At 47.2% G+C, this 25,098-nt stretch overlaps 1 protein-coding gene across 1 annotated transcript in view; it reads left to right on the forward strand.

Annotated features, from left to right (window-relative positions):
- Positions 1 to 25,098, forward strand: part of LOC127913710 (netrin receptor UNC5A-like) — a 435,702-nt gene that overhangs the window by 249,964 nt on the left and 160,640 nt on the right. The window contains exons 8-10 of the mRNA XM_052486952.1: positions 7,335 to 7,523; positions 9,018 to 9,335; positions 23,321 to 23,408. Coding sequence (XP_052342912.1) covers positions 7,335 to 7,523; positions 9,018 to 9,335; positions 23,321 to 23,408 — 595 coding nt within the window. The remainder of the gene's footprint in view (positions 1 to 7,334; positions 7,524 to 9,017; positions 9,336 to 23,320; positions 23,409 to 25,098) is intronic.

Consider the following 25,098-nt stretch of genomic DNA (forward strand, 5'->3'; position numbering starts at 1 on the left):
TCCACACAGTCAGAAAACCATCCTATTGGCCAGTCAGCACGTCTCCACACACTCAGAAAACCATCCTATTGGCCAGTCAGCATGTCTCCACACACTCAGAAAACCATCCTATTGGCCAGTCAGCACGTCTCCACACACTCAGAAAACCATCCTATTGGCAAGTCAGCATGTCTCCACACACTCAGAAAACCATCCTATTGGCCAGTCAGCACGTCTCCACACACTCAGAAAACCATCCTATTGGCCAGTCAGCACGTCTCCACACACTCAGAAAACCATCCTATTGGCCAGTCAGCACGTCTCCACACACTCAGAAAACCATCCTATTGGCTAGTCAGCACATCTCCACACACTCAGAAAACCATCCTATTGGCCAGTCAGCACGTCTCCACACACTCAGAAAACCATCCTATTGGCTAGTCAGCATGTCTCCACACACTCAGAAAACCATCCTATTGGCCAGTCAGCATGTCTCCACACACTCAGAAAACCATCCTATTGGCCAGTCAGCACGTCTCCACACACTCAGAAAACCATCCTATTGGCCAGTCAGCACGTCTCCACACACTCAGAAAACCATCCTATTGGCCAGTCAGCACGTCTCCACACACTCAGAAAACCATCCTATTGGCCAGTCAGCACGTCTCCACACACTCAGAAAACCATCCTATTGGCTAGTCAGCACATCTCCACACACTCAGAAAACCATCCTATTGGCTAGTCAGCAGGTCTCCACACACTCAGAAAACCATCCCGCTGGTAGAGAAACCACGTCTGAAACAACAGGCAAGCATTTTCTCACTCTGTAGTTTAATTAAATGAGATGATGGTAGGCTTATCCTGGACAGACTATTGAGTACAGAGTACACAGTACCGCTACACAGCCCTGGATATCCCCTCACACCAGACCATATAACACTCCACTAATCTCACTCATTATCTACTGAATGCCAGGAGGTCAGGTGAGGTCATCTTTGCTCCGTTTTGTATTATATTGAGAGAGATAGAGAGAGAGAGACTGTGAGGGTGTGAGAGGAACGAGGGAAAAGGATGGATGCAGAATAATCTAACAGCAGCAGGAGACTCAAATCCATCCACTATCATTTTCAAAAACCCGCCAGACAAAGCAGAGATATATTATTGCATGCGTCTCTCTCTCTATATTTTTTATCCAAAAAGTACAATCTTTGTCATCATGTGCAGTTGCAAACCGTAGTCTGGCTTTCTTATGGCGGTTTTGGAGCAGTGGCTTCTTCCTTGCTGAGTGGCCTTTCAGGTTATGTCAATATAGGACTTGTTTTTACTGTGGATATAGATACTTTTGTACCTGTTTCCTCCAGCATTTTGATTTTCCCATGATGTCAAGCAAAGAGGCACTGAGTTTGAACGTAGGCCTTGAAATATATCCACTCTTTTTAAAGGCACAGTCAACTTATTGTATGTAAACTTCTGACCCACTGGAATTGTGATACAGTGAATTATAAGTGAAATAATCTGTCTGTAAACAATTGTTGGAAAAATGACTTGTGTCATTCACAAAGTAGATGTCCTAACCGACTTGCCAAAACTATAGTTTGTTTTAACAAGAAATGTGTGGAGTGGTTGAAAAACGTGTTTTAATGACTCAAACCTGTTGTATGTAAACTTCCGACTTCAACTGTAGCCTCGTTATTTTAATTTGATTGTGTTACTTTTTATTTATTTTTTTAACTTTAGTTCATTTGGTAATTATTTTCTTTACTCTTTTTTTGAAATCCATTCTTGGTTAATAAGGACTTGTAAGTAAGCATTTCACGGTAAGGTCTATACTTGTATTCGGCACGTGACAAATAAAGTTTGATGGAATTTAAGAACCGCAGGGTTTTAGTAGCCATTTTTCCCTGGCCTTATTATTATCTGTTTACTTTATCTGTTTATCTGTTTATCTGTTTATCTGTTTATCTGTTTATCTGTTTATCTGTTTATCTGTTTATCTGTTTATCTGTTTATCTGTTTATCTGTTTATCTGTTTATTCCCAGAGTCAGAGTCAGATGAACTGATGGATCCAATCAATTTGTATGCGGTATGAAGGAAGTAGGGGGAAGTTTTGCTAGCCAATGCTAACTAGCATAATCGCAATGACTGGAAGTATATGGTATCTACTAGCATGATAGCAGTTACCATAGACTTCCAGTCATTGTGCTAATACCCGTTTACCCGTTAATACCCGTATTCTACGGAGGTCGATAAAGGATTTCATCTTTATTCCTCGGAAGTAGATAAAGGATTTCATCGTTATTCTACGGAGGTAGATAAAGAATTTCTTCGTTATTCTACGCAGGTAGATAAAGGATTTCATCGTTATTCTACGGGAGTAGATAAAGGGCTCAAAATTCTAAAGTATCCCTTTAAGAATGGCAGGGTTTTAATAGCCATATTTTCCTGCCCTTTAAGAACTGAAGCCCTATTGATCTTGTATGAGGGGGGGGGGGCGATTGGCTTTCCATAGGATGATTGATGCCTTAGGGAGTGGAGGCTCAGGAGGAGGCATTCCTTCAACTTATCAATGTTGAAGAGGGATAGGGAGGGAGAGAGGACAAGTAGTAAACAGCATGGGAAGTAAGAGGGAGGGAGAGAGGAGAGAGTGAGAGAGAGAGAGTGAGAGAGAGAGAGAGAGAGAGAGAGAGAGAGAGAGAGAGAGAGAGATAGTAAACAGTGTAGGAAGTAAGAGGGAGGGAGAGGGGAGACAGAGAGAGAGAGAGAGAGAGAGAGAGAGAGAGAGAGAGAGAGAGAGAGAGAGAGATCTTGTCATATTTTCTCTCAGTTTCTTTTGATTGTTCTTGTTGTCTTTATACTAATTCATTTGTTTTACAATCATAGATTAATTATCACACACATTACAAGTTGTCAGGTTGGTGAGTTTCCAAGGGAATGAATGCGCATATGCTCACACACACACACAGGAGCACACACACATACACACATTCACAAACACAAACAGAGGAGTGTAATGAATGCATCACATTGAGTTCCAGTATTTTTGGAGGCAGAAATGTGGTTAAGACAGAATGAGACCTGACAATGATGAGATTCATATCAGATTCATATCTGATTCATATCAGATCAGATACCTGATTCATATCAGATCAGATACCTGATTCATATCAGATCAGATACCTGATTCATATCAGATCAGATACCTGATTCATACAACACTCCTTCTGTGGCCTCCAACTGCTCTTAAATGCAAGTAAAACTAAATGCATGCTCTTCAACCGATCGCTGCCTGCACCTGCCCGCTTGTCCAACATCACTACTCTGGACGGTTTTGACTTAGAATACGTGGACAACTACAAATACCTAGGTGCCTGGTTAGACTGTAAACTCTCCTTCCAGACTCACATCTCCAAACCAGATTAAATCTAGAATTGGCTTCCTATATCGCAACAAAGCCTCCTTCACTCATGCTGCCAAACATACCCTCGTAAAACGGATTATCCTATCGATCCTCGACTTCGGTGATGTCATCTACAAAATATCCTCCAACACTCTACTCAGCAAATTGGATGTAGTCTATCACAGTGCCATCCGTTTTATCACCAAAGCCCCATATACCACCACTGCGACCTGTATGCTCTCGTTGGCTGGCCCTCGCTTCATATTCATAGCCAAAACCACTGGCTCCAGGTCATCTATAAATATCTGCTAGGTAAAGCCCCGCCTTAACTCAGCTCACTGGTCACCATAGCAACACCCATAGCACGCGCTCCAGGAGGTATATCTCACTGGTCATCCCCAAAGCCAACTCCTCCTTTGGCCGCCTTTCCTTCCAGTTCTCTGCTTCCAATGACTGGAACTAACTGCAAAAATGACTGAAGCTTGAAACTCATATCTCCCTCACTAGCTTTAAGCACTGTCTGAGCAGCTCACAGATCACTGCACCTCTACATAGCCCATACTGTTATTTAATTATTTATCTTGCTCCTTTGCACCCCAGTATTTCTTCTACTTGCACATTCATCTTCTGCACATTCTACCATTCCAGTGTTTAACTGCTATATTGTAATTACTTCGCCACTATGGCCTATAATCTTACCTCATTTGCACACACTGTATATATAATTTATCTATTGTGTTATTGAGTGTATGTTTGTTTATTCCATGTGTAACTCTGTGTTGTTGTTTGTGACAAACTGCTTTGCTTTATCTTGGCCAGGTCACAGTTGCAAATGGGAACTCTCTCTCTCTCTCCCTTCTGCTCTCTCTCTCTCTGTCTCTCTTTCTGTCTGTCTCTCTCTCTCTCTCTCTCTCTCTCTCTCTCCCTCTGTCTCCCTCTCTCTCCCTTTTGCTCTCTCTCTCTCTGTCTCTCTGTCTCTCTGTCTCTCTCTCTCTCTCTCTCTCTCTCCCTCTGTCTCCCTCTCTCTCTCTCTTTCTCTCTCTTTCTGTCTCTCTCTCTCTCTGTCTCCCTCTCTCTCTCTCCCTCTGCTCTCTCTCTCTCTGTCTCTCTGTCACTCTTTCTGTCTGTCTCTCTCTCTCTCTCTCTCCTCTGTCTCCCTCTCTCTCCCTTTGCTCTCTCTCTCTCTGTCTCTCTGTCTCTGTCTCTCTTTCTGTCTCCCTCTCTCTCTCTCTCTCTCTCTCTCTGTCTCCCTCTCTCTCTCTGTCTCCCTTGTCTCCTCTCTCTCCCTTCTGCTCTCTCTCTCTCTGTCTCTCTGTCTCTGTCTCTCTTTCTGTCTCTCTCTCTCTCTCTCTCTCTCTCTCTCTCTCTCTCTCTCTCTCCCTCTCTCTCTCTCTCTCTCTCTCCCCTCTCTCTCTCTCTCTCTCTCTCTCTCTCTCCCCTTCTGTCTCTCTGTCTCTCTTTATGTCTCTCCCTCTCTCTCCCCTCTGTCTCCCTCTGTCTCCCTCTCTTCTGTCTCCCTCTCTCTCTGTCTCCCCCTCTGTCTCTCTGTCTCTCTCTTCTCTGTCTCTCTCTCTCTCTCTCTCTCTCTCTCTCTCTCTCTCTTCTGTCTCTCTGTCTCTCTCTCTCTCTCTCTCTCTCTCTCTCTCTCTCTCTCTCTCTCTCTCTCCCTCTGTCTCCTCTCTCTCTCTCTCTGTCTCTCTCCCCTCTCTCTCTCTCTCTCTCTCTCCCTTCTGTCTCTCTGTCTCTCTTTATGTCTCTCCCTCTCTCTCCCTCTGTCTCCCTCTGTCTCCCCCTCTCTCTCCCTCTGTCTCCCTCTCTCTCTCTCTCTCTCTCTCTCTCTCTCTCTCTCCTTCTGTCTCTTTGTCTCTCTTTCTGTCTCTCTGTCTCTCTCTCTCCCTCTGTCTCCTCTCTCTCCCTCTGTCTCCCTCTCTCTCCTCTCTCTCTCTCTCTCTGTCTCTCTCTCTCTCTCTCCCCTCAGTCTCCTTTCTCTCTCTCTCTCTCTCTCTCTCTCTCTCTCTCTCTCTCTCTCTCTCTCTCTCTCTCTCTCTCTCTATCTCTCTCTGTCTCCCTCTCTCTCCCTCCCTCTCTCTCCATTCTCTCTCCATTCTCTCTTTCTGTCTCTCTTTCTGTCTCTCTTTCTCTCTCTCTCTCTCTCTCTCTCTCTCTCTCTCTCTCTCTCTCTCTCTCTCTCTCTCTCTCTCCTTTGTCTCCCTCTCTCTCTCTCTCTGTCTCTGTCTCTCTCCCCCTCTCTCTCTCTCTCTCTCTCCCTTCTGTCTCTCTGTCTCTCTTTCTGTCTCTCTCTCTCTCTCTCTCTCTCTCCCTCTGTCTCCCTCTCTCTCTCTCTGTAACCATACATTGAACAACAACAATAAGTATACAGTAGAGGACATGGGCAGGTTGATTGGTCTGTCAGACACTGTCCCTCATCTTATGGCAGGCAGCAATGTAGTGTGCTGCAACCCACAGTTCTCTGCATCCTCCCCCAACAGGACGGGTAGCTTAACCTCATCAGAGAGGTCTTTGAAACCTTGAATAAGGGTTTCAAATTTGGGAAAATGACACTCTCTAATTGTTTTATATTTTTTAACATTTTGCAGCCTTTCCTCTATAGGGAGCCAGGATTTCCTGTGTCTAACCTTCTCTATGGCAAGGCTGTGCTCACTGAGCCACGGTGTAATATTTAACCACAGTGTACTGTCCATTTAGGGACAGATAGCACTGCATTTTGCTTTGTGCTCGTGTTTGTGTTTCCCAATAAGCAATATAGTTTTGTTTCGACTGTGTTGTAATTTGGTTTATCCTGATTAATTGGATGTTCTGGTCCTGAGGCTTCAATGTGTTAGTAGAACAGGTTTGTGAACTCAGCCCCAGGACCAGCTGGATGAGGGGACTCTTGGTATTGCAGGGCTTGGTAATGATATGAGAGGGGGTCACTGTTTTTTAGATGCTTCCAAAACTAATCTCTCTCTCTCTCTCTCTCTCTCTCTCTCTCTCTCTCTCTCTCTCTCTCTCTCTCTCTCTCTCTCTCTCTCTCTCTCTCTCTCTCTCTCTCCCTCTATCTCTCCCTCTCCCTCTCTCTCTGTCTGTCTGTCTCTCGCCTCTCAATTCAATTCAATTCAAATCAATTAAATTCAATTAAATTCAATTCAAGGGCTTTATTGTCATGGGAAACATGTGTTAACATTGCCAAAGCAAGTGAGGTAGACAACATACAAAGTGAATATATAAAGTGAAAAACAACAAAAATTAACAGTAAACATTACACATACAACAGTTTCAAAACAGTAAAGACATTACAAATGTCATATTATATATATATATATATATGTATATACACAATGTACAAATAGTTAAAGGACACAAGATAAAATAAATAAGCATAAATATGGGTTGTATTTACAATGGTGTTTGTTCTTCACTGGTTGCCCTTTTCTCGTGGCAACAGGTCACAAATCTTGCTGCTGTGATTCCACACTGTGGAATTTTACCCAGTAGATATGGGAGTTTTTCAAAATTGGATATGTTTTCGAATTCTTTGTGGATCTGTGTGATCTGGGGGAAATATGTCTCTCTAATATGGTCATACATTGGGCAGGAGGTTAGGAAGTGCAGCTCAGTTTCCACCTCATTTTGTGGGCAGTGAGCACATAGCCTGTCTTCTCTTGAGAGCCATGTCTGCCTACGGCGGCCTTTCTCAATAGCAAGGCTATGCTCACTGAGTCTGTACATAGTCAAAGCTTTCCTTAATTTTGGGTCAGTCACAGTGGTCAGGTATTCTGCCGCTGTGTACTCTCTGTGTAGGGCCAAATAGCATTCTAGTTTGCTCTGTTTTTTTGTTAATTCTTTCCAATGTGTTAAGTAATTATCTTTTTGTTTTCTCATGATTTGGTTGGGTCTCTCTCTGTCTCTCTCTGTCTCCCTCTATCTCTCTCTCTCCCTCACCCTCTCTCTCTCTAGCTGCCAATGGAGTTGAGGATGTGGCCCTGTATGTGGGTATTGTAGCCGTAGCTCTCTGTCTGACCCTCATCCTCATCGTGGTGGTCCTGGTCTACCGCCGTAAGAAGGAGGGTCTGGACGCTGACGTAGCGGACTCGTCCATCCTGACCACGGGCTTCCAGCCTATGGGCATCAAGCCTAGCAAGCCAGGTGTGTGGGCACCTCGGCACAGGGCCCCACCTGGCTCCCCACCCTCATACTATCTACTGTCCCTTGTGTTATCTAGTCTCACCATACTATCTACTGTCCCTTGTGTTATCTAGTCTCACCATACTATCTACTATCCCTTGTGTTATCTAGTCTCACCATACTATCTACTGTCCCCTGTGTTATCTAGTCTCACCATACTATCTACTATCCCTTGTGTTATCTAGTCTCACCATACTATCTACTGTCCCTTGTGTTATCTAGTCTCACCATACTATCTACTGTCCCTTGTGTTATCTAGTCTCACCATACTATCTACTGTCCCTTGTGTTATCTAGTCTCACCATACTATCTACTGTCCCTTGTGTTATCTAGTCTCACCATAATATCTACTGTCCCTTGTGTTATCTAGTCTCACCATACTATCTACTGTCCCTTGTGTTATCTAGTCTCACCATACTATCTACTGTCCCTTGTGTTATCTAGTCTCACCATACTATCTACTGTCCCTTGTGTTATCTAGTCTCACCATAATATCTACTGTCCCTTGTGTTATCTAGTCTCACCATACTATCTACTGTCCCTTGTGTTATCTAGTCTCACCATATTATCTACTGTCCCTTGTGTTATCTAGTCTCACCATACTATCTACTGTCCCTTGTGTTATCTAGTCTCACCATACTATCTACTATCCCTTGTGTTATCTAGTCTCACCATACTCATATACTCAGCATTTTTTGTAATGCTGCTATTGTGTTATTTTTCGCTCGTGACTGTGTGTGTGTGTGTGTGTGTGTGTGTGTGTGTGTGTGTGTGTGTGTGTGTGTGTGTGTGTGTGTGTGTGTGTGTGTGTGTGTGTGTGTGTGTGTGTGTGTGTGTGTGTGTGTGTGTGTGTGTGTGTGTGTGTGTGTGTGTGTGTGTGTGGGTGCGTGCGTGCGTGCGTGCGTGTGTGCGTGTGTGTGTGCTTGTTGCTCCTCTCCTCTGACTCATCATGGAATCCTTTCTAAACTCTGCCTGCTAATCCTCCTCAGAGTCTCTCTGTCTCTGAGTTCTGGCTGGAATTGATTGTGGCTGAAGAGAGAGAGAGAGAGAGGGGAGAGAGAGAGAGAGAGAGAGAGAGAGAGAGAGAGAGAGAGAGAGAGAGAGAGAGAGAGAGAGAGAGAGATAGAGGAAGAATCCACTGAATTATAATGGAATTCTGCTGTGTTTGTGTGCTTCTATTTCTGTGAGTTTGTTTATTTTTTTCTCTCTCCCTTTTTCTCTCCCTATCTGTGGGAGTGTGTGTGTGTGTGTGTGTGTGTGTGTGTGTGTGTGTGTGTGTGTGTGTGTGTGTGTGTGTGTGTGTGTGTGTGTGTGTGTGTGTGTGTGTGTGTGTGTGTGTGTGTGTGTGTGTGTGTGTGTGTGTGTGTGTGTGTGTGTGTGTGTTTCTGTTCTGTTTCTGTTCTGTTGTGCTGTCAGGGTCTGTATTTCCATGTTCACTCCTCTGATCTGTTTTAGAGAACTCCCATCTGCTTACCATCCAGCCGGACCTAACCACCACGACCACCAGCTACCAAGGAACCCTGCGCTCACGCCACGACGGCATCACACACACCGGCACCGCTAAGTTTTCAATGACCAACGGTCCGCTCCTGGACCCCCTACCCAACGGGTCGCACCACACCTTACACAACGGGAAGATGACCTCTGACCCTGCGGAGTTTATGACCCGCCTGTCCAATCAGACGTACTTCAAGACGTTGCCGCGGGACGTGGCTAACACCTCGTATGGGACATTCAACTTCCTGGGGGGTAGACTCACCATCCCCAACACAGGTAACAACGATGTGGCTAACACCTCATATGGGACATTCAACTTCCTGGGGGGGTAGACTCACCATCCCCAACACAGGTAACAACGATGTGGCTAACACCTCATATGGGACATTCAACGTCCTGGGGGGTTAGACTCACCATCCCCAACACAGGTAACAACGATGTAGCTAACACCTCGTATGGGACATTCAACGTCCTGGGGGGTAGACTCACCATCCCCAACACAGGTAACAACGATGTAGCTAACACCTCGTATGGGACATTCAACGTCCTGGGGGTAGACTCACCATCCCCAACACAGGTAACAACGATGTAGCTAACACCTCGTATGGGACATTCAACTTCCTGGGGGTAGACTCACCATCCCCAACACAGGTAACAACGATGTGGCTAACACCTCGTATGGGACATTCAACTTCCTGGGGGTAGACTCACCATCCCCAACACAGGTAACAACGATGTAGCTAACACCTCATATGGGACATTCAACTTCCTGGGGGTAGACTCACCATCCCCAACACAGGTAACAACGATGTGGCTAACACCTCATATGGGACATTCAACTTCCTGGGGGTAGACTCACCATCCCCAACACAGGTAACAACGATGTGGCTAACACCTCATATGGGACATTCAACTTCCTGGGGGGGTAGACTCACCATCCCCAACACAGGTAACAACGATGTGGCTAACACCTCGTATGGGACATTCAACTTCCTGGGGGGGTAGACTCACCATCCCCAACACAGGTAACAACGATGTAGCTAACACCTCGTATGGGACATTCAACGTCCTGGGGGGGTAGACTCACCATCCCCAACACAGGTAACAACGATGTGGCTAACACCTCATATGGGACATTCAACGTCCTGGGGGGTTAGACTCACCATCCCCAACACAGGTAACAACGATGTAGCTAACACCTCGTATGGGACATTCAACGTCCTGGGGGGTAGACTCACCATCCCCAACACAGGTAACAACTGATTGAAAACGTATATAGATGAAGAAAAATCATATTTTTTTTTTAACATCATCATGGCAGTGACTCTGTGTGAGTCTGTGTGGCGTGTGCTCCCTCTCCGGCCTCTAGGTCACCAGGCTGCTAGTTCGTTTACCTGCGCATCAACAGACTCACCTGGACTCCATCACTTCCCTGATTACCTTCCCTATATACAGTGGGGCAAAAAAGTATTTAGTCAGCCACCAATTGTGCAAGTTCTCCCACTTAAAAAGATGAGAAGAGGCCTGTAATTGCCTGTAAAAAATCCAGAAAATCATATTGTAGGATTTTTAATGAATTTATTTGCAAATTATGGTGGAAAATAAGTATTTGGTTAATGCACCCTATTCCCTATGGGCCTTTGTAAATGCACCCTATTCCCTATGGGCCTTGGTTAATGCACCCTATTCCCTATGGGCCTTGGTTAATGCACCCTATTCCCTATGGGCCTTGGTTAATGCACCCTATTCCCTATGGGCCTTGGTTAATGCACCCTATTCCCTATGGGCCTTTGTAAATGCACCCTATTCCCTATGGGCCTTGGTTAATGCACCCTATTCCCTATGGGCCTTGGTTAATGCACCCTATTCCCTATGGGCCTTGGTTAATGCACCCTATTCCATATATGCCCTTGGTTAATGCACCCTATTCCCTATGGGCCTTGGTTAATGCACCCTATTCCCTACATGCCCTTGGTTAATGCACCCTATTCCCTATGGCCCTTAGTTAATGCACCCTATTCCATATATGCCCTTGGTTAATGCACCCTATTCCCTATGGGCCTTGGTTAATGCACCCTATTCCCTATGGGCCTTGGTTAATGCACCCTATTCCCTATGGGCCTTTGTAAATGCACCCTATTCCCTATGGGCCTTTGTAAATGCACCCTATTCCATATGGGCCTTTGTAAATGCACCCTATTCCCTATGGGCCTTGGTTAATGCACCCTATTCCCTATGGGCCTTTGTAAATGCACCCTATTCCATATATGCCCTTAGTTAATGCACCCTATTCCCTATGGGCCTTGGTTAATGCACCCTATTCCCTATGGTCCTTGGTTAATGCACCCTATTCCCTATGGGCCTTGGTTAATGCACCCTATTCCCTATGGGCCTTGGTTAATGCACCCTATTCCCTATGGGCCTTGGTTAATGCACCCTATTCCCTATGGGCCTTGGTTAATGCACCCTATTCCCTATGGGCCTTGGTTAATGCACCCTATTCCCTATGGGCCTTGGTTAATGCACCCTATTCCCTATGGGCCTTGGTTAATGCACCCTATTCCCTATGGGCCTTGGTTAATGCACCCTATTCCCTATGGGCCTTGGTTAATGCACCCTATTCCATATGGGCCTTGGTTAATGCACCCTATTCCATATATGCCCTTAGTTAATGCACCCTATTCCCTATGGGCCTTGGTTAATGCACCCTATTCCATATGGGCCTTGGTTAATGCACCCTATTCCATATGGGCCTTGGTTAATGCACCCTATTCCCTATGGCCCTTAGTTAATGCACCCTATTCCATATATGCCCTTGGTTAATGCACCCTATTCCCTATGGGGCTTGGTTAATGCACCCTTTTCCCTATGGGCCTTGGTTAATGCACCCTATTCCCTGTGGGCCTTGTTTAAATGAGGTGCACTACATAAGGAATAGGGTGCCATTTGGGACTAATTCTGTATGAGTGTCTACATTAGTGTTTCAGGCTGTATGGAGGGAGAAACCACTTCAGGTTCAGACTGTATGGAGGGAGAATCAACTTCAGGTTACCTTCAGGTTCAGACTGTATGGAGGGAGAAACCACTTCAGGTTACCTTCAGGTTCAGACTGTATGGAGGGAGAAACCACTTAATAATAATATAATAATAATAATATATGCCATTTAGCTGACGCTTTTATCCAAAGCGACTTACAGTCATGTGTGCATACATTCTACGTATGGGTGGTCCCGGGAATCGAACCCACTACCCTGGCGTTACAAGCGCCATGCTCTACCAACTGAGCCACAGAAGGACCACTTCAGGTTCAGACTGTATGGAGGGAGAAACCACTTCAGGTTACCTTCAGGTTCAGACTGTATGGAGGGAGAATCCACTTCAGGTTACCTTCAGGTTCAGACTGTATGGAGGGAGAAACCACTTCAGGTTCAGACTGTATGGAGGGAGAAACCACTTCAGGTTCAGACTGTATGGAGGGAGAAACCACTTCAGGTTCAGACTGTATGGAGGGAGAAACCACTTCAGGTTCAGACTGTATGGAGGGAGAAACCACTTCAGGTTCAGACTGTATGGAGGGAGAATCAACTTCAGGTTACCTTCAGGTTCAGACTGTATGGAGGGAGAAACCACTTCAGGTTACCTTCAGGTTCAGACTGTATGGAGGGAGAAACCACTTCAGGTTCAGACTGTATGGAGGGAGAATCCACTTCAGGTTACCTTCAGGTTCAGACTGTATGGAGGGAGAAACCACTTCTGGTTCCGACTGTATGGAGGGAGAAACCACTTCAGGTTCAGACTGTATGGAGGGAGAAAGCACTTCAGGTTCAGACTGTATGGAGGGAGAAACCACTTCAGGTTCAGACTGTATGGAGGGAGAAACCACTTCAGGTTCAGACTGTATGGAGGGAGAAACCACTTCAGGTTCAGACTGTATGGAGGGAGAAACCACTTCAGGTTCAGACTGTATGGAGGGAGAAACCACTTCAGGTTCAGACTGTATGGAGGGAGAAACCACTTCAGGTTCAGACTGTATGGAGGGAGAAACCACTTCAGGTTCAGACTGTATGGAGGGAGAAACCACTTCAGGTTCAGACTGTATGGGGGAGAAACCACTTCAGGTTCAGACTGTATGGAGGGAGAAACCACTTCAGGTTCAGACTGTATGGAGGGAGAAAGCACTTCAGGTTCAGACTGTATGGAGGGAGAAACCACTTCTGGTTCAGACTGTATGGAGGGAGAAACCACTTCAGGTTCAGACTGTATGGAGGGAGAAACCACTTCAGGTTCAGACTGTATGGAGGGAGAAACCACTTCAGGTTCAGACTGTATGGAGGGAGAAACCACTTCAGGTTCAGACTGTATGGAGGGAGAAACCACTTCAGGTTCAGACTGTATGGAGGGAGAAACCACTTCAGGTTCAGACTGTATGGAGGGAGAAACCACTTCAGGTTCAGACTGTATGGAGGGAGAAACCACTTCAGGTTCAGACTGTATGGAGGGAGAAACCACTTCAGGTTCAGACTGTATGGAGGGAGAAACCACTTCTGGTTCAGACTGTATGGAGGGAGAAACCACTTCTGGTTCCGACTGTATGGAGGGAGAAACCACTTCAGGTTCAGACTGTATGGAGGGAGAAACCACTTCTGGTTCAGACTGTATGGAGGAGAAACCACTTCTGGTTCCGACTGTATGGAGGGAGAAACCACTTCAGGTTCAGACTGTATGGAGGGAGAAACCACTTCAGGTTACCTTCAGGTTCAGACTGTATGGAGGGAGAATCCACTTCAGGTTACCTTCAGGTTCAGACTGTATGGAGGGAGAAACCACTTCAGGTTCAGACTGTATGGAGGGAGAAACCACTTCAGGTTCAGACTGTATGGAGGGAGAAACCACTTCAGGTTCAGACTGTATGGAGGGAGAAACCACTTCAGGTTCAGACTGTATGGAGGGAGAAACCACTTCAGGTTCAGACTGTATGGAGGGAGAATCCACTTCAGGTTACCTTCAGGTTCAGACTGTATGGAGGGAGAATCCACTTCAGGTTACCTTCAGGTTCAGACTGTATGGAGGGAGAAACCACTTCAGGTTCAGACTGTATGGAGGGAGAAACCACTTCAGGTTACCTTCAGGTTCAGACTGTATGGAGGGAGAAACCACTTCAGGTTACCTTCAGGTTCAGACTGTATGGAGGGAGAAACCACTTCAGGTTCAGACTGTATGGAGGGAGAAACCACTTCAGGTTAAGACTGTATGGAGGGAGAAACCACTTCAGGTTCAGACTGTATGGAGGGAGAAACCACTTCAGGTTCAGACTGTATGGAGGGAGAAACCACTTCAGGTTCAGACTGTATGGAGGGAGAAACCACTTCAGGTTCAGACTGTATGGAGGGAGAATCCACTTCAGGTTCAGACTGTATGGAGGGAGAAACCACTTCAGGTTCAGACTGTATGGGGGAGAAACCACTTCAGGTTCAGACTGTATGGAGGGAGAAACCACTTCAGGTTCAGACTGTATGGAGGAGAAAGCACTTCAGGTTCAGACTGTATGGAGGGAGAAACCACTTCTGGTTCAGACTGTATGGAGGGAGAAACCACTTCAGGTTCAGACTGTATGGAGGGAGAAACCACTTCAGGTTCAGACTGTATGGAGGGAGAAACCACTTCAGGTTCAGACTGTATGGAGGGAGAAACCACTTCAGGTTCAGACTGTATGGAGGGAGAAACCACTTCAGGTTCAGACTGTATGGAGGGAGAAACCACTTCAGGTTCAGACTGTATGGAGGGAGAAACCACTTCAGGTTCAGACTGTATGGAGGGAGAAACCACTTCAGGTTCAGACTGTATGGAGGGAGAAACCACTTCAGGTTCAGACTGTATGGAGGGAGAAACCACTTCTGGTTCAGACTGTATGGAGGGAGAAACCACTTCTGGTTCAGACTGTATGGAGGGAGAAACCACTTCTGGTTCAGACTGTATGGAGGAGAAACCACTTCTGGTTCCGACTGTATGGAGGGAGAAACCACTTCAGGTTCAGACTGTATGGAGGGAGAAACCACTTCAGGTTACCTTCAGGTTCAGACTGTATGGAGGGAGAATCCACTTCAGGTTACCTTCAGGTTCAGACTGTATGGAGGAGAAACCACTTCAGGTTCAGACTGTATGGAGGGAGAAACCACTTCAGGTTCAGACTGTATGGAGGGAGAAACCACTTCAGGTTCAGACTGTATGGAGGGAGAAACCACTTCAGGTTCAGACTGTATGGAGGGAGAAACCACTTCAGGTTCAGACTGTATGGAGGGAGAATCCACTTCAGGTTACCTTCAGGTTCAGACTGTATGGAGGGAGAATCCACTTCAGGTTACCTTCAGGTTCAGACTGTATGGAGGGAGAAACCACTTCAGGTTCAGACTGTATGGAGGGAGAAACCACTTCAGGTTACCTTCAGGTTCAGACTGTATGGAGGGAGAAACCACTTCAGGTTACCTTCAGGTTCAGACTGTATGGAGGGAGAAACCACTTCAGGTTCAGACTGTATGGAGGGAGAAACCACTTCAGGTTCAGACTGTATGGAGGGAGAAACCACTTCAGGTTCAGACTGTATGGAGGGAGAAACCACTTCAGGTTCAGACTGTATGGAGGGAGAAACCACTTCAGGTTCAGACTGTATGGAGGGAGAAACCACTTCAGGTTCAGACTGTATGGAGGGAGAATCCACTTCAGGTTCAGACTGTATGGAGGGAGAAACCACTTCAGGTTCAGACTGTATGGAGGGAGAAACCACTTCAGGTTCAGACTGTATGGAGGGAGAAACCACTTCAGGTTCAGACTGTATGGAGGGAGAAACCACTTCAGGTTCAGACTGTATGGGGGAGAAACCACTTCAGGTTCAGACTGTATGGAGGGAGAAACCACTTCAGGTTCAGACTGTATGGAGGGAGAAAGCACTTCAGGTTCAGACTGTATGGAGGGAGAAACCACTTCTGGTTCAGACTGTATGGAGGGAGAAACCACTTCAGGTTCAGACTGTATGGAGGGAGAAACCACTTCTGGTTCAGACTGTATGGAGGGAGAAACCACTTCTGGTTCAGACTGTATGGAGGGAGAAACCACTTCAGGTTCAGACTGTATGGAGGGAGAAACCACTTCAGGTTCAGACTGTATGGAGGGAGAAACCACTTCAGGTTCAGACTGTATGGAGGGAGAAACCACTTCAGGTTCAGACTGTATGGAGGGAGAAACCACTTCAGGTTCAGACTGTATGGAGGGAGAAACCACTTCAGGTTTAGACTGTATGGAGGGAGAAACCACTTCAGGTTCAGACTGTATGGAGGGAGAAACCACTTCTGGTTCAGACTGTATGGAGGAGAAACCACTTCTGGTTCCGACTGTATGGAGGGAGAAACCACTTCAGGTTCAGACTGTATGGAGGGAGAAACCACTTCAGGATCAGACTGTGTGGAGGGAGAAACCACTTCAGGTTACCTTCAGGTTCAGACTGTATGGAGGGAGAAACCACTTCAGGTTCAGACTGTATGGAGGGAGAATCCACTTCAGGTTACCTTCAGGTTCAGACTGTATGGAGGGAGAAACCACTTCAGGTTCAGACTGTATGGAGGGAGAAACCACTTCAGGATCAGACTGTGTGGAGGGAGAAACCACTTCAGGTTACCTTCAGGTTCAGACTGTATGGAGGGAGAAACCACTTCAGGTTCAGACTGTATGGAGGGAGAAACCACTTCAGGTTCAGACTGTATGGAGGGAGAAACCACTTCAGGTTCAGACTGTATGGAGGGAGAAACCACTTCAGGTTCAGACTTTAGACCAAATGACCTCAATTAGGACCTTCATCATTAATGACATCACAGCGGCTAGTCGTGGATGACTGACGCACACGAAGTTATGTACAAGCCTTAATGGTTTGGTAATGTACAACATATGAGCCAGTCTGGGATCCTTTTTGTCTTCTCTTGTCTCTCCTCCTCTCCCCATTCAGTAGTTAGTTATATAAGTGACAACATGTTGACCAGATCATTCAGTAGTTATATAAGTGACAACATGTTGACCAGATCATTCAGTAGTTAGTTATATAAGTGACAACATGTTGACCAGATCATTCAGTAGTTAGTTATATAAGTGACAACATGTTGACCAGATCATTCAGTAGTTAGTTATATAAGTGACAACATGTTGACCAGATCATTCAGTAGTTAGTTATATAAGTGACAACATGTTGACCAGATCATTCAGTAGTTATATAAGTGACAACAGTGTTTCTGGTAGTCAGATCATTCAGTAGTTAGTTATATAAATGACAACAGTGTTTCTGTTAGTCAGATCATTCAGTAGTTAGTTATATACAGTGGGGCAAGTTCTCCCACTTAAAAAGATGAGAGGCCTGTAATTTTCATCATAGGTACACTTCAACTATGACAGACAAAATGAGGGGATTTTTATGAGTTTATTTGCAAATTATGCTGGAAAGTAAGTATTTGGTCAATAACAAAAGTTTTAAAAAAAGTTTATCTCAATACTTTGTTATATACCCTTTGTTGGCAATGACAGAGGTCAAACGTTTTCTGTAAGTCTTCACAAGGTTTTCACACACTGTTGCTGGTATTTTGGCCCATTCCTCCATGCAGATCTCCTCTAGAGCAGTGATGTTTTGGGGCTGTTGCTGGGCAACATGGACTTTCAACTCCCTCCAAAGATTTTCTATGGGGTTGAGATCTGGAGACTGGCTAGGCCACTCCAGGACAACTATCTCTGCAGCACTCAACCAATCAGGCATTTATGGTAGAGTGGCCAGATGGAAGTTACTTCTCAGTAAAAGGCACATGACAGCCCGCTTGGAGTTTGCCAAAAGGCACATAAAGACTCTCAGACCATGAGAAACAAGATCCTCTGGTCTGATGAAAGCAAGATTGAACTCTTTGGCCTGAATGTCAAGCGTCACGTCTCAAGGGAACCTGGCACCGTCCCTACGGTGAAGCATGGTGGTGGCAGCATCATGCTGTGGGGATGTTTTTTAAGCGCAGGGACTGGGAGACTAGTCAGGATCAAGGGAACCTGGCACCGTCCCTACGGTGAAGCATGGTGGTGGCAGCATCATGCTGTGGGGATGTTTTTTAAGCGCAGGGACTGGGAGACTAGTCAGGATCAAGGGAACCTGGCACCGTCCCTACGGTGAAGCATGGTGGTGGCAGCATCATGCTGTGGGGATGTTTTTTAAGCGCAGGGACTGGGAGACTAGTCAGGATCAAGGGAAGCTGGCACCGTCCCTACGGTGAAGCACGGTGGTGGCAGCATCATGCTGTCAGGATGTTTTTTAAGCGTAGGGACTGGGAGACTAGTCAGGATCAAGGGAACCTGGCACCGTCCCTACGGTGAAGCACGGTGGTGGCAGCATCATGCTGTGGGGATGTTTTTTAAGCGCAGGGACTGGGAGACTAGTCAGGATCAAGGGAACCTGGCACCATCCCTACGGTGAAGCACGGTGGTGGCAGCATCATGCTGTGGGGATGTTTTTTAAGCGCAGGGACTGGGAGACTAGTCAGGATCAAGGGAACCTGGCACTGTCCCTACGGTGAAGCATGGTGGTTGCAACATCATGTTGTGGGGTTGTTTTTCAGTGGCAGGGACTGGGAGACTAGTCAGGATCAAGGGAACCTGGCACCGTCCCTACGGTGAAGCATGGTGGTGGCAGCATCATGTTGTGGGGATGTTTTTTAAGCGCAGGGACTGGGAGACTAGTCAGGATCAAGGGAACCTGGCACCGTCCCTACGGTGAAGCATGGTGGTGGCAGCATCATGCTGTGGGGATGTTTTTTAAGCGCAGGGACTGGGAGACTAGTCAGGATCAAGGGAACCTGGCACCGTCCCTACGGTGAAGCATGGTGGTGGCAGCATCATGCTGTGGGGATGTTTTTTAAGCGCAGGGACTGGGAGACTAGTCAGGATCAAGGGAACCTGGCACCGTCCCTACGGTGAAGCATGGTGGTGGCAGCATCATGCTGTGGGGATGTTTTTTAAGCGCAGGGACTGGGAGACTAGTCAGGATCAAGGGAAAGATGAACGACGGAAAGTACAGAACGATCCTTGATGAAAACCCGCTCCAGAGCCCTCAGGACCTGGGGTTAAGGTTCACCTTCCAACAGGACAACAGCCCTAAGCACACAGCCGAGACAATGCAGGAGTGGCTTTGGGACAAGATTCTATATGTCCTTGAGTGGCCCAGCCAGAGACGATCGAACATCTTTCGAGAGACCTGAAAATAGCTGTAGCGATGATGTTGTTTTATTAGAAGTTCGCAAACATTTCTAAAAACCTGTTTTTGCCTTGTCATTATGGGGTATTGTGATGTCATTATGGGGTATTGTGATGTCATTATGGGGTATTGTGATGTCATTATGGAGTATTGTGATGTCATTGTGGGGTATTGTGATGTCATTATGGGGTATTGTGATGTCATTATGGGGTATTGTGATGTCATTATGGGGTATTGTGATGTCATTTTGGGGTATTGTGTGTAGATTGATGAGTAAATGCTAACATTCACCTGCTGTATGGTGGCAGGGGGAAAGTATTTCCGTGTTAGCAAGGTTGAGATAACCACTTCTGCATTGGGGAAAGTGGAAGAAGCTTTTTCAATTCCCTGGAGGGGATGGCTAGCTCTCTCCTGAGTAGTTGATTGTCACACCTCAGCTTTCTCACCTCTTCCTGCAGTGCTGTTAGCTGGGCTGTGTGTTCCTCTGTTAGCTGGGCTGTGTGTTCCTCTGCTATCTGGGCTGTGTGTTCCTCTGTTATCTGGGCTGTGTGGTCCTCTGTTATCTGGGCTGTGTGTTCCTCTGTTAGCTGGGCTGTGTGGTCCTCTGTTAGCTGGGCTGTGTGATCCTCTGTTATCTGGGCTGTGTCTCCCTCTGTTAGCTGGGCTGTGTGGTCCTCTGTTAGCTGGGCTGTGTGTCCCTCTGTTAGCTGGGCTGTGTGTTCCTCTGTTAGCTGGGCTGTGTCTCCCTCTGTTAGCTGGGCTGTGTGGTCCTCTGTTAGCTGGGCTGTGTCTCCCTGTTAGCTGGGCTGTGTCTCCCTCTGTTAGCGGGGCTGTGCGTTCCTCTGTTAGCTGGGCTGTGAGGTCCTCTGTTATCTCAAATCAAATCAAAAATCAAATGTATTTATATAGCCCTTCGTACATCAGCTGATATCTCTAAGTGCTGTACAGAAACCCAGCCTAAAACCCCAAACAGCAAGCAATGCAGGTGTAGAAGCACGGTGGCTAGGAAAAACTCCCTAGAAAGGCCAAAACCTAGGAAGAAACCGAGAGAGGAACCAGGCTATGTGGGGTGGCCAGTCCTCTTCTGGCTGTGCCGGGTGGAGATTATAACAGAACATGGCCAAGATGTTCAAATGTTCATAAATGACCAGCATGGTCGAATAATAATAAGGCAGAACAGTTGAAACTGGAGCAGCAGCATGGTCAGGTGGACTGGGGACAGCAAGGAGTCATCATGTCAGGTAGTCCTGGGGCATGGTCCTTGGGCTCAGGTCCTCCGAGAAAGAGAAAGAAAGAGAGAAGGACAGAATTAGAGAACGCACACTTAGATTCACACAGGACACTGAATAGGACAGGAGAAGTACTCCAGATATAACAAACTAACCCTAGCCCCCCGACACAAACTACTGCAGCATAAATACTGGAGGCTGAGACAGGAGGGGTCAGGAGACACTGTGGCCCCATCCGAGGACACCCCCGGACAGGGCCAAACAGGAAGGATATAACCCCACCCACTTTGCCAAAGCACAGCCCCCACACCACTAGAGGGATATCTTCAACCACCAACTTACCATCCTGAGACAAGGCTGAGTATAGCCCACAAAGATCTCCGCCATGGCACAACCCAAGGGGGGGCGCCAACCCAGACAGGATGACCACATCAGTGAATCAACCCACTCAGGTGACGCACCCCCTCCAGGGACGGCATGAGAGAGCCCCAGCAAGACAGTGACTCAGCCCCTGTAATAGGGTTAGAGGCAGAGAATCCCAGTGGAAAGAGGGGAACCGGCCAGGCAGAGACAGCAAGGGCGGTTCGTTGCTCCAGAGCCTTTCCGTTCACCTTCACACTCCTGGGCCAGACTACACTCAATCATATGACCCACTAAAGAGATGAGTCTTCAGTAAAGACTTAAAGGTTGAGACCGAGTTTGCGTCTCTTACATGGGTAGGCAGACCGTTCCATAAAAATGGAGCTCTATAGGAGAAAGCCCTGCCTCCAGCTGTTTGCTTAGAAATTCTAGGGACAATTAGGAGGGAGAGAACTGGGCTGTGTTTTCTGGGCTGTGTGTTCCTCTGTTAGCTGGGCTGTGTGGTCCTCTGTTATCTGGGCTGTGTAGTCCTCTGTAAGCTGGGCTGTGTGGTCCTCTGTTAGCTTGGGCTGTGTAGTCCTCTGTTATCTGGGCTGTGTGGTCCTCTCTTAGCTGGGCTGTGTGGTCCTCTGTTAGCTGGGCTGTGTGGTCCTCTCTTAGCTGGGCTGTGTTAGCTGGGCTGTGTGGTCTTCTGTTAGCTGGGCTGTGTAGTCCTCTGTTAGCTGGGCTGTGTGGTCCTCTGTTAGCTGGGCTGTGTGGTCCTCTGTTAGCTGGGCTGTGTGGTCCTCTGTTAGCTGGGCTGTGTGGTCCTCTGTAAGCTGGGCTGTGTGGTCCTCTGTTAGCTGGGCTGTGTGGTCCTCTGTTAGCTGTGCTGTGTGGTCCTCTGTTAGCTGGGCTGTGTGGTCCTCTGTTAGCTGGGCTGTGTGGTCCTCTGTTAGCTGGGCTGTGTGGTCCTCTGTTAGCTGGGCTGTATAGTCCTCTGTTAGCTGGGCTGTCTGGTCCTCTGTTAGCTGGGCTGTGTGGTCCTCTGTTAGCTGGGCTGTGTGGTCCTCTGTAAGCTGGGCTGTGTGGTCCTCTGTTAGCTGGGCTGTGTGGTCCTCTGTTAGCTGTGCTGTGTGGTCCTCTGTTAGCTGGGCTGTATAGTCCTCTGTTAGCTGGGCTGTGTGGTCCTCTGTTAGCTGGGCTGTGTGGTCCTCTGTTAGCTGGGCTGTGTGGTCCTCTGTAAGCTGGGCTGTGTGGTCCTCTGTTAGCTGGGCTGTGTGGTCCTCTGTTAGCTGTGCTGTGTGGTCCTCTGTTAGCTGGGCTGAGTAGTCCTCTGTTAGCTGGGCTGTGTTAGCTAGGCTGTGTGGTCTTCTGTTAGCTGGGCTGTGTAGTCCTCTGTTAGCTGGGCTGTATAGTCCTCTGTTAGCTGGGCTGTGTGGTCCTCTGTTAGCTGGGCTGTGTGGTCCTCTGTTAGCTGGGCTGTGTGGTCCTCTGTTAGCTGGGCTGTGTGGTCCTCTGTTAGCTGGGCTGTGTGGTCCTCTGTTAGCTGTGCTGTGTGGTCCTCTGTTAGCTGGGCTGAGTAGTCCTCTGTTAGCTGGGCTGTGTGGTCCTCTGTTAGCTGGGCTGTGTGGTCCTCTGTTAGCTGGGCTGTGTGGTCCTCTGTTAGCTGTGCTGTGTGGTCCTCTGTTAGCTGGGCTGTGTAGTCCTCTGTCAGCTGGGCTGTGTGTTCCTCTTGCGTGTGGGAGGAACTCTGCTGCCATTATTAGGCACTTCACACCTCTCACTTGGTACTTCAGTGCCAATTAATGTTGAAGCCAGTTCTTTCCTTCTTGACAAAGTTAGACACATATTTTCTATTCTTCATGACGTTAATTAAGTATCTGGAGATTATTGTAATGTTCTTTTCATTCTCGGTTTGGAAAGTAGCTTCAGACGGAACGTTTCTTACTCAGTTCCAGGTTGGATCTTAGGGTTTCAGGTTCTGCTTCTTTTGCTTGTTGCTGGTTTGTCAGACAGTTTGCTGGATAATTCTGGGCTGTAAGAATCCTTGGTTTTAAAAATCCTTCCATTTCATGTTATTCAAAATCAGGTTGCAGGTTTGGTGTTTTGATTTGGAGTGAATGTTATGTTGTGGATGGTCCTATCCTGTATATGTCCTGGTACAACCCTAAGTCTATCTTTTTGGTAAAAACATGCTGCTCATGACCTGTCTCTCTCTCCTTATGTCTCTCTCTCTCTCTCTCTCTCTCTCTCTCTCTCTCTCTCTCTCTCTCTCTCTCTCTCTCTCTCTCTCCCTCTCCCTCTCCCTCTCTCTACATGTACTGTATGCTGTCACATATTGTATGCCACTGAGGTGCAGTCTTCTTCTGTGGTGGTATTTGCGTTAGGATTCATTCTTCTTCTTCTCTACTGTTGTTGTTGTTTAGGCATCAGCCTGCTGATCCCTCCAGAGGCCATCCCCAGGGGAAAGATCTATGAGATATATCTCACTGCTCAAAGGAAAGAAGATTTAAGGTGGGGCTATTTAACTCTGACTATGTCCCCTGCTATGTGACTCACTGCCTGGTCCCCTGCTGTGTGACTCACTGACTGGTCCCCTGCTGTGTGACTAACTGACTGGTCCCCTGCTGTGTGACTAACTGACTGGTCCCCTGCTGTGTGACTAACTGGCTGGTCCCCTGCTGTGTGACTCACTGACTGGTCCCCTGCTATGTGACTAACTGGCTGGTCCCCTGCTGTGTGACTAACTGACTGGTCCCCTGCTGTGTGACTAACTGACTGGTCCCCTGCTGTGTGACTAACTGGCTGGTCCCCTGCTGTGTGACTAACTGACTGGTCCCCTGCTGTGTGACTAACTGACTGGTCCCCTGCTGTGTGACTAACTGACTGGTCCCCTGCTGTGTGACTAACTGGCTGGTCCCCTGCTGTGTGACTAACTGACTGGTCCCCTGCTGTGTGACTAACTGACTGGTCCCCTGCTGTGTGACTAACTGACTGGTCCCCTGCTGTGTGACTAACTGACTGGTCCCCTGCTGTGTGACTAACTGACTGGTCCCCTGCTGTGTGACTAACTGGCTGGTCCCCTGCTGTGTGACTAACTGACTGGTCCCCTGCTGTGTGACTAACTGACTGGTCCCCTGCTGTGTGACTAACTGACTGGTCCCCTGCTATGTGACTAACTGACTGGTCCCCTGCTGTGTGACTAACTGACTGGTCCCCTGCTATGTGACTAACTGACTGGTCCCCTGTGTGTGTGTGTGTGTGTGTGTGTGTGTGTGTGTGTGTGTGTGTGTGTGTGTGTGTGTGTGTGTGTGTGTGTGTGTGTGTGTGTGTGTGTGTGTGTGTGTGTGTGTGTGTGTGTGTGTGTGTGTGTGTGTGTGTGTGTGTGTACCACGGCTAAGGGTTGTTCTTATGCACAACGATTTGCGGAGGTCCATATTCTGTACCACAAATCCCCGAGGTGCCTAATGCTATCATAAACTGGTTACCAATGTAATGAGACCAGAACAGAATGAGGAGTGGGAGGCCCTGGTGCACAACTGTGCAAGAGGACAAGTACATTAGAGTGTCTTGCTTGAGAAACAGACGCCTCACAAGTCCTCAACTGGCAGCTTCATTAAATAGTACCCGCAAAACACCAGTCTCAACGTCAACAGTGAAGAGGTGACTCCAGGATGCTGGCCGTCTACGCAGAGTTCCTCTGTTCAGTCTCAACATCAACAGTGAAGAGTTGACTCCGGGATGCTGGCCTTCTAGGCAGAGTTCCTCTGTCCAGTCTCAACATCAACAGTGAAGAGGTGACTCCGGGATGCTGGCCTTCTAGGCAGAGTTCCTCTGTCCAGTCTCAACATCAACAGTGAAGAGGTGACTCCGGGATGCTGGCCTTCTAGGCAGAGTTCCTCTGTCCAGTCTCAACATCAACAGTGAAGAGGTGACTCCGGGATGCTGGTAAACTGGATAATAAACTTGGATTAGCTAACACAACGTGCCATTGGAACACAGGAGTGATGGTTGCTGATAATGGGCCTCTGTACACCTATGTAGATATTCCATTAAAAATCAGCCGTTTCCAGCTACAATAGTCATTTACAATATTAACAATGTCTACACTGTATTTTTTATCAATTTGATGCTATTTATATATATACCACGGCTGTCAGCCAATCAGTATTCAGGGCTTTGAAACACCCAGTTTATAATGTCT

Source organism: Oncorhynchus keta, chromosome 30 (assembly GCF_023373465.1).
Source record: "Oncorhynchus keta strain PuntledgeMale-10-30-2019 chromosome 30, Oket_V2, whole genome shotgun sequence".
Lineage (NCBI taxonomy): Eukaryota > Metazoa > Chordata > Actinopteri > Salmoniformes > Salmonidae > Oncorhynchus > Oncorhynchus keta.